The following is a 13695-nucleotide window of genomic DNA, read 5'->3' as shown; positions in this document are numbered from 1 at the left end:
AAATACACACATATTAATCCCTCTATCCGATTCCACTCTCCTCTACTACACTCCTATTACCCATCCTCCTCTCTCTGTCATCCCTTCTTTCTCTCTCTCGTTTTCTTCTCTGTGTGGTGCATTAGTGGGTGTTGTATAAATACACAGGGACAGGCTGCCCAGAGGGAACAAAGGTTAAACACACACACGACAGAAGATGGCATGTGCAGGAACTGAGAAGGGAACAGATGGAAAAAGAATGATGTGCTCACTTCCTCACTAACACACACACACAGGTTGGTCAGGCTGACCCAGCCACCACAAGCAACCATTACTAGATGAGGTGAGGAAGGAGAAAGTGAGACAAAGGGAGGGAGGAGAAATGGCAGGAAGGGGGAGAGAAGAGGGGAGAGGAGGGGGACTATTTATGAGTCATAGAGCGAGGGGGGGACTATTTATCTGAGTCAGAGCGAGAGGAGGGAGTCTATTTATCTGAGGAATAGAGCGAGAGGGGGCAGACTATTTAGCTGAGTCATAGAGCGAGAGGGGGAGACTATCTGAGGAATAGAGCAAGAGGAGGGAGAATATTTATCTGAGGAATAGAGCGAGAGAGGGGGAGACCATCTGAGGAATAGAGCGAGAGGAAGGAGAATATTTATCTGAGGAATAGAGCAAGAGAGGGGGAGACCATCTGAGGAATAGAGCGAGAGGAGGGAGAATATTTATCTGAGGAATAGAGCGAGAGGAGGGGGAGACTATTTATCTGAGTCATAGAGCGAGAGGAGGGGGACTATTTATCTGAGGAATAGAGCGAGATAAGGGGGACTATTTATCTGAGGAATAGAGCGAGAGGGGGAGAAGAAAGAAGATGATGCATGATCAAGCGAACGCAATCATGTCATCATTTCTGAAAGGTAGGAGAAAATAATTCTTTTTTTCTCTAGTCTTCCTCCTGCTTTTCTTCATTCTTTCTCTTTTTCCCCCTCAATCACTGTGTGTGGAATGGATAAAAGAATGATTTAAGAGTCAGAGTGAGAAAGAGAGGGAAGGAGGGAGGGAGAGAGAGAAAGATAGAGCCCAGTTCTCAGTAGGGGTTGCAGTTCAAATAAATGGCCTCCCTTTAAAAGAGCGAGTGAAAGGAGAAAAAGAAAAAAGATAGTAGGGAGAAAGGGAGGAATGAGGAGAGGGAGAGACAAAGCAAAAGGAGAAACGGCATGAAAGAAAAGGAACAGGAGAAAAGACTAGAGAAAAAGGCATGACGGAGAGAAGGAGACACCACGCACACAAGGCCGGGCCTGTCTACAGTGTATCAGGGCTGTGCGGTGCTCCACTCTATCTAGGTATACAATAACAAGGGTATAATTAAGTGTGCATGATAAAGTTAATGGAGATGGGCCAAAGCAATCCTGGCACCAACACTAACGTGATGAATAATAATGGTGCCGGGCCATAGCGCTTGCTAACGCTAACATGAATATTCTATTAGCGCATGGCTGTTAGCAGCTAGCGTAGCGGGCAACTGGGACAGGAGTTAATTTAATCACCCGTCGGAGCATGGTGGAGCACGGTTAGGATGGGGAAACTTCTTTGTGTGAGGGTAATTGCACAGAAAGAATAATTGATTTGACAATCGCACCCACGGATTTACTGTCCTTATATGGACTGGTAGGGAGGGAGGGTTTACAGGAGGAGGGAGAGAGATCAGGAGAGAAGACAGAGAGTGGCAGAGGAAGAGAGGAGGGGGGGCAGGAGAGAGGAGGGAGGAAAAGAGAGTGAAAGGAGGGGGGGGGGAAAGGTACAGTGCTGTGACGAGGGGCAGAGGAGCTCTGTATGTGATTGAGGCATCTGGAGAGGAGAATTTATATCTGATCAATGCAGAGAAATTAAATTATGGTTCACACACACAATCATATTCTGTTCACCACAGACAGCGAGACAGAGGAGGAAAGAGAGGGAGTGAAGGAGGGAGGAGACAAAGCTGAAGCGTGCCAGTAAATGCTGTGGAAGTCATTGATATGAGATGTTTAATTATTGCCAAGAATGAGATTGTTTTATCATGGGGGAATACTGCTGGTAGCTAGGTGTGTGAACGTCTGTGTATTCTATTAGCGATCTCCTGCCGGGGAGGAAATTACCTCTATGTTTAACTCAGTCATAGCAATCGGGCACAATAATGTAGGGTATATGTAGATCAGACAGATACCTGTCTCCTCTCGGGTAACAGAAGAGTAGTTGCTGCAGCAAACACAAGCCATGTAGGACTATCGAGGTAAAGATTGAAGAAATATCATTGAAAGCGGAAACACTATTTGGATAGTCCATTTGTAGACGCTCTACCGACTATCAGTAACATTTCAACTAACTACCTACTAACCATAACCCTTACCCTAATCACAAGTTCAGTAAGCATTTGCTTATCAACAGATAGATTCTCAGCAGATGTTCATACTACCAAATAAAGTGTGCCGATGAAAGCAAAATGTTAAGGAAACTAAGCTAGGTTAAAAGGTGTGGTAACCCAGCAGGTAAGGAGTGTGGAGGGCCACTGTTGTCTGGCCCTGTAATCCGAGCAAAGGTTCCCCAGAGAGTGTAATACAGTAATATGTGGTATTACTGCCCCGGGACCAGAGGATAACACACACAACATGTACTTTACAGCTGCACGGGTCTGTGTGTGTGGGTGTGCGTGTCGTCCCAGTCAGTCCACTAATCCAGTCACACCTAGAGTTATCCCAGTCTGAGCGAAGCCAGGGTGTGTGTTGTGAGGGTGAGTAAGAGTAGTCACATAGTCGTGTTTAGGCCTGGGAGATGAAATATAAATTTCTGAATAGTTTCAACACGGTGTGTTGTTGAAAACTATACAATAAAAGGTGTAGCCCTTTACACTTGTACCCGTATAAGGGTTGAAAATAGCAGACTTGGACACTGGTAAGTGCCTAAACTGTAACGCAGTGGCTGTACAGAAACATGCTATACGTGATGTCAGAGCTCAGGCTCTGTCGCTTCACAGCGCTGTATGGGTTTTGACTGACAGCCATTCTGAACTTGAGTACCGCGCCCGACTAGAAGTTGCCCCCCATCCCTCCTGGTAATCGAGTAACTTTTGCAACTCTTTTGTTGTCTGAGTGAGGGACATTCTGTAAACCACGAGGACTCAATGTATTTTGAAAGATGAGACAGTGAGGATTATATTATAAATAAAGCTATGAACAGAATGAGCCCGTTTGTTGTATTGTGAAGGAAGTTTGCCACGGACCAACACATCAGAATGCACTCATGACTCCTTTCTATGCGCACCAGATCGGCTTCTCTGAATTGCCTTGTGAAAGCCTAACACTGTAAGATCGTATCTTATAATTTAGCTAGTCATGATTTAGCTAGTCATGTTGGCAATAGAACAAGCATTCAAATTATGCCCACCTGACCCAGATTGCAATTTATAATGGGACATTGTTGGATTGTGTGATGTCGGGGAAGCAGTGCTGTGTTCCAAACAAAACAACTACAAGTGTGCTTTGCTCTAGCTCCTCAACAGCACAGCTAGGAGAGCTCCTCAACGGCACAGCTAGTAGAGCTCCTCAACGGCACAGCTAGGAGAGCTCCTCAACGGCACAGCTAGGAGAGCTCCTCAACGGCACAGCTAGGAGAGCTCCTCAACGGCACAGCTAGGAGAGCTCCTCAACGGCACAGCTAGGAGAGCTCCTCAACGGCACAGCTAGGAGAGCTCCTCAACGGCACAGCTAGGAGAGCTCCTCAACGGCACAGCTAGGAGAGCTCCTCAACGGCACAGCTAGGAGAGCTCCTCAACGGCACAGCTAGGAGAGCTCCTCAACGGCACAGCTAGGAGAGCTCCTCAACGGCACAGCTAGGAGAGCTCCTCAACGGCACAGCTAGGAGAGCTCCTCAACGGCACAGCTAGTAGAGCTCCTCAACGGCACAGCTAGGAGAGCTCCTCAACGGCACAGCTAGGAGAGCTCCTCAACGGCACAGCTAGGAGAGCTCCTCAACGGCACAGCTAGGAGAGCTCCTCAACGGCACAGCTAGGAGAGCTCCTCAACGGCACAGCTAGGAGAGCTCCTCAACGGCACAGCTAGGAGAGCTCCTCAACGGCACAGCTAGGAGAGCTCCTCAACGGCACAGCTAGGAGAGCTCCTCAACGGCACAGCTAGGAGAGCTCCTCAACGGCACAGCTAGGAGAGCTCCTCAACGGCACAGCTAGTAGAGCTCCTCAACGGCACAGCTAGTAGAGCTCCTCAACGGCACAGCTAGTAGAGCTCCTCAACGGCACAGCTAGTAGAGCTCCTCAACGGCACAGCTAGTAGAGCTCAAAAAAGCACTGTATAGTTGAAGTCACTTCTTTTAGTCATAAAAGTGCATTGAAATTACTTAAGACACTGCACACTTTGGAGAGGTTTGTGGCTACTTGGAAACACCAGTTAGACCTCTCACTCAAGCCCTTATAATTATTTTTTATTTTATTGCGCCTACCCAACATTCTTATCATGTTACTGAATGTATCCAGAATATTTTCAGATTTCATTAACAAATGCAGTGAAAGTACAGTAAATGTAAAATACACATTAAATCAAAACAGTGTAATGGTTAGATTCAGTCATGTGATAGGTGAACTGTTGTGTACCTCACCTTTAGTCTAATCATTTCCACATAGTCTCCCAGCTCCTTTTAACTGCTACCATTGTTATGCATTCCATATTTCTTCTGTAAGAAACATTTCAATGTAGCCCTATCCATATAGGCCAATTCCCACGATCGTAAAGGGTTAAACGGTTATTTCTAAAGTTGACCAAACAAAGAACCTGACAAGGCCAGACGCAAAAGAAGGAAATAATGAAAAGCAAGTAAAGAAAGCAAGGCAGAAAAGGGGAGGGAAAGAAAGGATTGGCGTTGATTTCTCACATCAAAGAAAGAGGGGGAAAAACACAAAAGAAAAGAGGCTATAATCATGTTAGCCCTCCTCGCCGCCTCCACCTCTCCTCCATCCCCATCCTGCCATTCCTGCGCCATCCATCTCCAGAGTGGTCATCTATTGATTACAACTTATATTTACCTCCGCTGCCTTGCTCTTTCGCTCCCTCTCTCCGGCCCTCGCTTTCACACATGCGTCTACACACACACACACGCGCACACATACATACATACATACATGTTTAATCAAATAAATAAATCTATTCGCAGAGCGACCCTTTCTAATCAAGTGACATCAATCAGAGGACTGTGGGTAAGGGGCCTCCGGAGCGAGCCCAGAGCGTGGTGTGTCGCGGCTAAATGGGTCCGGGAGGAAATATACGCTCCATGTCCTATTAAGGCAGAAGGGCTATCCTTTCATCCGCTTGCCTATTACTCCCCCTATCATTTCCCCAAATCTAAAACCTGTTTTCAATCAACACTGGCAACAGAGTGGCTGTCGGAGAAAAGGAAGAGAGCGGGAAAGAGAGAGAGATGGAGAGCTCTTTCCCTCTTTCTCTCCGTGATTAGAGCATTTTGCATTCTGTGTGTGTACGATTGTGTAAGATTCTCTCTGTCTGTGTGTGTGTGTGTGTGTCTGTGTGATTGAATCCGTCTACGAAATTAGGGCTGTCGACTCGAGGAGCTGAGTGTCCTTAACCCAACCCCCTCATAGCCCACGCCCATCCACCAACGCATGGGTGTGTGTCTACTAGTGATGCGTTGGTCAGCTGTTTGTTCAGCCACACCTGACTGACTATGTGATAGTTCAAATCTGAGGCCCACATCCAAACCAAACACGCAAATATAGAAAATGTGATGTACAGTCAGAGGCAGAGCAATTTTTTGACAGGCCTGTGTTTCTGCTTATAATTTCAACATTTTGGTTGTCTATTTGTTAGTCAACTTGTGTATAATTAGATACATGCAGCTTATCTTCAGTCATTACTTGTTGCCTTCGAATACTAAATAAACCCTTGCTCACCAGAATAATGCCATAAATCGATAGAATGAATTCTTCAATCTAGTTGACATTGGTAAAGTTCTTTCTTCACTGCTTCACTCGGACAGCAAAGGGACTGGGGCGAAAATGCAAAAAAAAAAAAAAAAAAAAAAAAAATGGAAATGATTTTGTGTGCAAAATTTCCAAAATACATCAGTTAGACCAGTTTTAAGGAAATTAAAAGCTGTGAAAACTACCTAACATATTTTGGCTTGGATGCATATTTTATGATGCTGATAAAGATAGCACCTTTACAGACAGTCCCTAACCACACATTCATTCTCTCAAAATGCTGAAAGAAAGAAATCATTCTGCAGGAATAAATGTTATATTAGGCTATGTGAGAGGTTACAGACCTAGTCAGTGTCCAGATTTCAGACGACTGTTCCATTTAACCATCTGAACATTAGCCTACAGTTCCCTCGACATGCCATGTTAAAGTCCCCGTCGTGTGACTTGAATTTATATCGCGCCTCATCACATATGACATAGCCGGCACCGCTATCATGCTCTTTTACCACTTCACCAAATCGTTCCCAAACATTAACCTACTGTTCTGGCATTCCTATTTATTTTCATCTGTCCATTTTGCAGCTTTCCTCTTATTAAATTAAACTCCGATAGTCTTTTCTGCCTCAGTGGATCAACGTAAACTTTTTCTGATCCCAAAGCATTTGGCAATTGGTGTGTATTTGGCGAGTGTACAGTTCGGCCCTAAAGCGTAGGCTTAGGCTACGCACGAACGTCAAATAACAATAATAAACATTTTTAATGGAGCCTATAGATAAGAATGATATATATATGGATTTGTTATGCATTGTTTTCTCTATTCAACCCACCCTTCATCCACACAATATTTAATGTCCCTAAGCCTGCCCGCCAGGCGGATTTAACCGCGGGAACTGTGGGTTATGAGTCAACCCGCGTATCACTAGTGTCTACACGTGAGTGTGACAGTCACTACAATAAACTGTATGTGCGTCTTAATACATAGGCCTCTAAGATGTATGTACAGTAAGTGGGTGTCAATTGTAATATTGATTGAATGCTAGTGTGTGTGTAGTTTTACTTCTCTCGTCCATCTGCAGTACTTTGCTGACAGCGTACTCCCAGTCGAAGATGAACCTGTAGTAGCACAGTTGGGTGTACAGGGCTTTCTCAGAGTACTGTGGAGAGAAAACACACATTACTACACACTCATCAACAGGTACTGTAGCAGTCAAACCTGTAGTTTGTCAAATGAGAGAGAGAGAGAAAAAAAACTGTTTCAAGCCCCTTAAACCAACCCCAGTGTTATGTGACAACCCAAGGTGCTCTGATAATATACAGGCAACTGCCAAAATAATGGAAATGCTAGTAAATTAGGGATATGAAGTGTTTTGAAAGCAGGTGCTTCCACACAGGTGTGGTTCCTGAGTTAAGCTATTAACATCCCATCATGCTTAGGGTCATGTATAAAAGTGCTGGGCAGGTCATTATTTTGGCAACCATAGCTATGCCCCCATAGGATGACAATACCCCCATCCGCAGGGCACGAGTGGTCAATGAATGGTTTGAAGAGCATGAAAACGATGTAAACCATATGCCGTGGCCATCTCAGTCACCAGAACTCAACCCAATTGAACACTTCTGGGAGATTCTGGAGCAGTGCCTGAGATAGCGTTTTCCATCACCATCAACAAAACACCAAATTATGGTATTTCTCGTGGAAGAATGGTGTCGCATCCCTCCAATAGAGTTCATGACACTTGTAGAATTGATGCCAAGGTGCATTGAAGATGTTCTGGCTCGTGGTGGCCCAACGCCCTATGAAGACACTTCATGTTCGCGTTTTACCTGTATTTAATGAGATGTCATAAAATATACTGTCTCCTCCTCCACCTCTTTCACTTTCCTCCCACATTCTCGGACCATGCTCACATCCCTGATCCTCCTATTTCCATCTCTCATCTATTTACATCACACCATCCTCCTCTCAGGGAGCATGACCAATAAAGCCGTAGTTTGGTTTGTTAATTTCAGCAACAATTAACTCTAGTCACACGCCTGAGAGAGAGAGAGAGAGAGAGAGAGAGAGGCTAAGATAATGAGGTAGTGGGTGAGAGCGAGAGAGAGGGAGGTAGAGAGGGAAATGAGGGAGAGGTGAGGGAAGAGAAAGGGAAAGAGATCTGATCATGTGTAAATCACCTGGCTTATAGTTTGTTGTGATAAGGTTTTTGAGAAAGAGGAGAGGCAGCTGAACAACAGCCTCCGTCAATGTGATTGCATGAGGCCGTTATCACAACGCTAATTACACTGACTGTTACATTAAACTACAGGACACCCCCATAACTAGCATCAGGGGTATGTAGTATGTTATTATTATGATGCGTGTATGACAGTGTTAGTATCCGTAATGCCTGTGTCCGCAAATGGATTGTGTTTTCAATGTCTATGAATGAGTGTGTGTAGTGTTTAACAAGTGTGTGAGTATGCATGTACACCACCATTCAAAAGTTTGGGGTCACTTAGACATTTCCTTGTTAAAAAAAGAAAGAAGCACATTTCTTGTCCATTAAAATAACATCAAATTGATCAGAAATACAGTGTGGACATTGTTAATGTTGTAAATGACTATTGTAGCTGGAAAAGGCAGATGGTTTATAGAATATCTACATAGGCGTACAGAAACCCATTATCAGCAACCATCACTCCTGTGTTCCAATGGCACGTTATGTTAGCTAATCCAAGTTGATCATTTTAAAAAGGCTAATTGATCATGAGAAAACCCTTTTGCAATTTTGTTAGTACAGCTGAAAACTGTAGTTCTGATTAAAGAAGCAATAAACTGTCCTTCTTTAGACTAGTTGAGTATCTGGAGCGTCAGCTTTTGTGGGTTCGATTACAGGCTCAAAATGTCCAGAAACAAAGACCTTTCTTCTGAAACTCGTCAGTCTATTCTTGTTCTGAGAAATGAAGTCTATTCCATGTGACAAATTGCCAAGAAACTGAAGATCTCGTACAACGCTGTGTGCGACTTCCTTCACAGAACAGTTCTAACCAGAATAGAAAGAGTAGGAGGCCCCAGCGCACAACTGAGCAAGAGGACAAGTACATTAGTGTGTTTAGTTTGAGAAACAGATGTCTCACAAGTCCTCAAATGGCAGATTCATTAAATAGTACCCGCAAAACACCAGTCTCAGTGAAGAGGCGACTCTGGGGATGCTGGCCTTGTAGGCAGAGTTCCTCTGTCCAGTGTCTGTGTTCTTTTGCCCATCTTAATCTTTATTATCTTAATTTATTTGCCAGTCTGAGATATGGCTTTTTCTTTGCAACTCTGCCTAGAAGGCCAGCATCCCGGAGTCGCCTCTTCACTGTTGACGTTGAGACTGGTGTTTTGTGGGTACTATTTATTGAAGCTGCCAGATGAGGACTTGTGAGGCGTCTGTTTTAGAGGTCGACCTATTAAATCGATTAATTAGGGCCGATTTCAAGTTTCCATAACAAATCGGTAATCGGCATTTTTGGACATCGATTGTGGTTGATTACATTGCACTCCACGAGGAGACCGCGTGGCAGGCTGACTACCTGTTACGTGAGTGCAGCAAGAAGCCAAGATAAGTTTAATGCTAGCTAGCAACTTATCTTATAAAAAACAATCAAATCTTAACATAATCACTAGTTAACTACATATGGTTAATGATATTACTAGTTTATCTAGCTTGTCCTGCATTGCATATAATCGATGCGGTGCCTGTTCATTTCTCATAGAATCAGCCAACTTCGCCAAACGGATGATGATTTAACCACATTCGCGAAAAAAGCACTGTCGTTGCACCAATGTGTACCTAACCATAAACATCAATGCCTTTCTTTAAAATCAATACACAAGTATATATTTTTAAACCTGCATATTTAGTTAATATTGCCTGCGAACATGAATTTCTTTTAACTAGGGAAATTGTGTCACTTCTCTTGCTTTCCGTGCAAGCAGAGTCAGGATATATGCAGCAGTTTGGGCCGCCTGGCTTGTTGCGAACTGTGTGAAGACCATTTCTTCCTAAGAAAGACCATCATCATTAATTTGCCAGAATTGTACATAATTATGACATAACATTGAAGGTTGTGCAATGTAACAGCAATATTTAGACTTAGGGATGCCACCCCTTAGACAAAATATGGAACGGTTCCGTATTTCACTGAAAGAATAAACGTTTTCTTTTCTAAATGATAGTTTCCGGATTTGACCATATTAATGACCTAAGGCTCGTATTTCTGTGTGTTATTATGTTATAATTAAGTCTATGATTTGATATTTGATAGAGCAGTCTGACTGAGCGGTGGTAGGCAGCAGAAGACTTGTAAGCATTCATTCAAACAGCACTTTCCTGCATTTGCCAGCAGTGCTTCGCTGTGCTTCAAGCATTGAGCTGTTAATGACTTCAAGCCTATCAACGCAAGAGATTAGGCTGGTGTAATGTGAAATGGCTAGCTAGTTAGCGGGGTGCGAGCTAATAGCGTTTCAATCGGTGACGTCACTCGCTCTGAGACCTTGAAGTAGTTGTTCCCCTTGCTCTTCAAGGGCCGCGGTTTATGTGGAGCGATGGATAACGATGCTTTGAGGGTGGCGGTTGTCGATGTGTTCCTGGTTCGAGCCCAGATAGGGGCGAGGAGAGGGACGGAAGGTATAATATTACACTGGCAATACTAAAGTGCCTATAAGAACATCCAATAGTCAAAGGTATATGAAATACAAATGGTATAGAGAGAAGTAGTCCTAGAATTCCTATAATAACTACAACCTAAAACTTCTTACCTGGGAATATTGAAGACTCATGTTAAAAGGAACCACCAGCTTTCATATGTTCTCATGTCCTGAGCAAGGAACTTAAACATTAGCTTTTTTACATGGCACATATTGCACTTTTACTTTCTTCTCCAACACTTTGTTTTTGCATTATTTAAACCAAATTGAACATGTTTCATTATTTATTTGAGGCTAAATTGATTTTATTGATGTATTAAGTTAAAATAAAAGTGTTCATTCAGTATTGTTGTAATTGTCATTATTACAAATAAATAAATAGAAATCGGCCGATTAATCGGTATCGGCTTGTTTTGGTCCTGTGTTGAAAAATCATAATCGTTCAACCTCTAGTCTGTTTCTCAAACTAGACACTAATGTACTTGTCCTCTTGCTCAGTTGTGCACCGGGGCCTCCCACTCCTCTTTCTATTCTGGTTAGCGCCAGTTTGTGCTGTTCTGTGAAGGGAGTAGTATACAGCGCTGTACGAGATCTTCAGTTTCTTGGCAATTTCTCACATGGAATGGCCATCATCTCTCAGAACAAGAATAGACTGACGAGTTTCAGAAGAAAGTGCTTTGTTTCTGGCCATTTTGAGCCTGTAATCGAACCCACAAATGCTGATGCTCCAGATACTCAACTAGTCTAAAGAAGGACAGTTTTATTGCATCTTTAATCAGAACTAGTTTTCAGCTATGTTACCATAATTGCAAAAAGGTTTTCTAATGATCAATCAGCCTTTTAAAATTATAAACTTGGATTAGCTAACACAACGTGCCATTGGAACACAGGAGTGATGGTTGCTGATAATGGGCTTCTATACGCCTATATAGACATTCCATTAAAAAAATCTGCCGTTTCCAGCTACAATAGTCATTTACAACATTAACAATATTTACACTGTATTTCTGATCAATTTGATGCTACTTTAACAGACAAAAAATGTGCTTTTCTTTCAAAAACAAGGACATTTCTAAGTTACCCCAAACTTTTGAACGGTAGTGTGTATATGTACAATTGAAGTCGGAAGATTACATAGACTTAGGTCGGAGTCATTAAAACTAGTTTTTCAACCACACAACCACAAATTCTTGTTAACAAACTATAGTTTTGGCCAGTCAGTTAGGACATCTACTTTCAGCTTAACAAGTAATTTTTCCAACAATTGTTTACAGAAAGATTATTTCACTTACAATTCACTGTATCACAATTCCAGTGGGTCAGAAGTTTACATACACTAAGTTGACTGTGCCTTTAAAGAGCTTGGAAAATTCCAGAAAATTATGTATTGGCTTTAGAAGCTTCTGATAGGCTAATTGACATTATTTGAGTGAATTGGAGTTGTGGATGCAAGTACCTGTGGACGCATTTCAAGGCCTACCTTCAAATTCAGTGCCTCTTTGCTTGACATCATTGGAAAATCAAAAGAAATCAGCCAAGACCTCAGGAAAAAAATTATAGACCTCCACAAGTCTGGTTCATCCTTGGGAGCAATTTCTAAACGCCTGAAGGTATCACGTTCATCTGTACAAACAATAGTATGCAAGTATAAACATCAAGGGACCACGCAGCTGTCATACCGCTCAGAAAGGAGACGTGTTCTGTCTCCTAGAGATGAATGTACTTTGGTGCGAAAAGTGCAAATCAATCCCAGAACAAGGACCTTGTGAAGATGCTGGAGGAAACAAGCACAAAAGTATCTATACCGACAGTAAAACGGGTCCTATATCGACATAACCTGAAAGGCCGCTCAGCAAAGGAAGAAGCCACTGCTCCAAAACCGCCAGAGAAATCCAGACTACGGTTTGCAACTGCACATGGGGACAAAGATCAAACTTTTTGGAGAAATGTCCTCTGGTCTGATGAAACAAAAACAGAACTGTTTGGCCATAATGACCATAGTTATGTTTGGAGGAAAAAGGGGGAGGCTTGCAAACCGAAGAACACCATCCCAACAGTGAAGCACGGGGGTGGCAGCATCATGTTGTGGGAGGGCTTTGCTGCAGGAGGGACTGGTGCACGTCACAAAATAGATGGTATCACGAGGTAGGAAAATTATGTGGATATATTGAAGCAACATCTCAAGACATCAGTCAGGAGGTTAAAGCTTGGTCGCAAATGGGTCTTCCCAATGTACAATGACCCCAAGCATACTTCCAAAGTAAGGAGGCCTACAAGGAGGCCTACAAACCTGACTCAGTTACACCAGCTCTGTCAGGAGGAACGGGCCAAAATTCACCCAAATTATTGTGGGAAGCTTGTGGAAGGCTACCCGAAACGTTTGACTCAAATTAAACAATTTAAAGGCAATGCTACCAAATACTAATTGAGGGTTTGTAAACTTCTGACCCACTGGGTGATGAAAGAAATAAAAGCTGAAGTAAATCATTCTCTCTACTATTATTCTGACATTTCACATTCTTCAAATAAAGTGGTGATCCTAACTGACCTAAAACAGGGAATATTTACTAGGATTAAATGTCAGGAATTGTGAAAAACGGAGTTTAAATGTATTTGGCTGAGATGTATGTAAACTTCCGACTTCACCTGTATGGATGGATGTATGTATGTATGTAATGGTCATCTATGGCCATGCGAGACACACAGCTGTTGACCCACGATGCACTGCCTGGTCAATAACTAACCATGAATCCAATAATGGATCCTTGGTTACCGTTGCCAACGCAGAGCACACACACTTCCCCCCTCTCACACAAACTAGCCATACACACAAAGTCGCACTGGACTTGACTGACAGGTGTCGAAGAGGCGTGGCTAAAGGTGTTACAGGTCGTTATTGAATTTAGAGCACACACAACCACACACGCACAAACGCCTCGTCATTCGGCTCAGTGCTTTGTTCTTATACTGACACCATTTCAATTTGCACCACAAATCTGCTGCATTTTCAGCCTGGCTGCCCAAAGAGCAAACCAGCTGTGAAATTGCCTCTCTAGGGAGCGAA

General features: G+C 43.1%; 1 protein-coding gene across 1 annotated transcript in view; it reads right to left on the bottom strand.

Moving 5' to 3' along the window:
• Positions 1-13695, bottom strand: part of pola1 (polymerase (DNA directed), alpha 1) — a 93124-nt gene that overhangs the window by 8253 nt on the left and 71176 nt on the right. Inside the window, exon 36 of the mRNA XM_024403227.2 lies at positions 7017-7113. Within this exon, the coding sequence (XP_024258995.1) occupies positions 7017-7113 (97 nt within the window). The remainder of the gene's footprint in view (positions 1-7016; positions 7114-13695) is intronic.

Source organism: Oncorhynchus tshawytscha, linkage group LG16 (genome assembly GCF_018296145.1).
Source record: "Oncorhynchus tshawytscha isolate Ot180627B linkage group LG16, Otsh_v2.0, whole genome shotgun sequence".
Classification (NCBI taxonomy): domain Eukaryota; kingdom Metazoa; phylum Chordata; class Actinopteri; order Salmoniformes; family Salmonidae; genus Oncorhynchus; species Oncorhynchus tshawytscha.
This window is presented reverse-complemented; position numbering and strand designations above follow the sequence as displayed.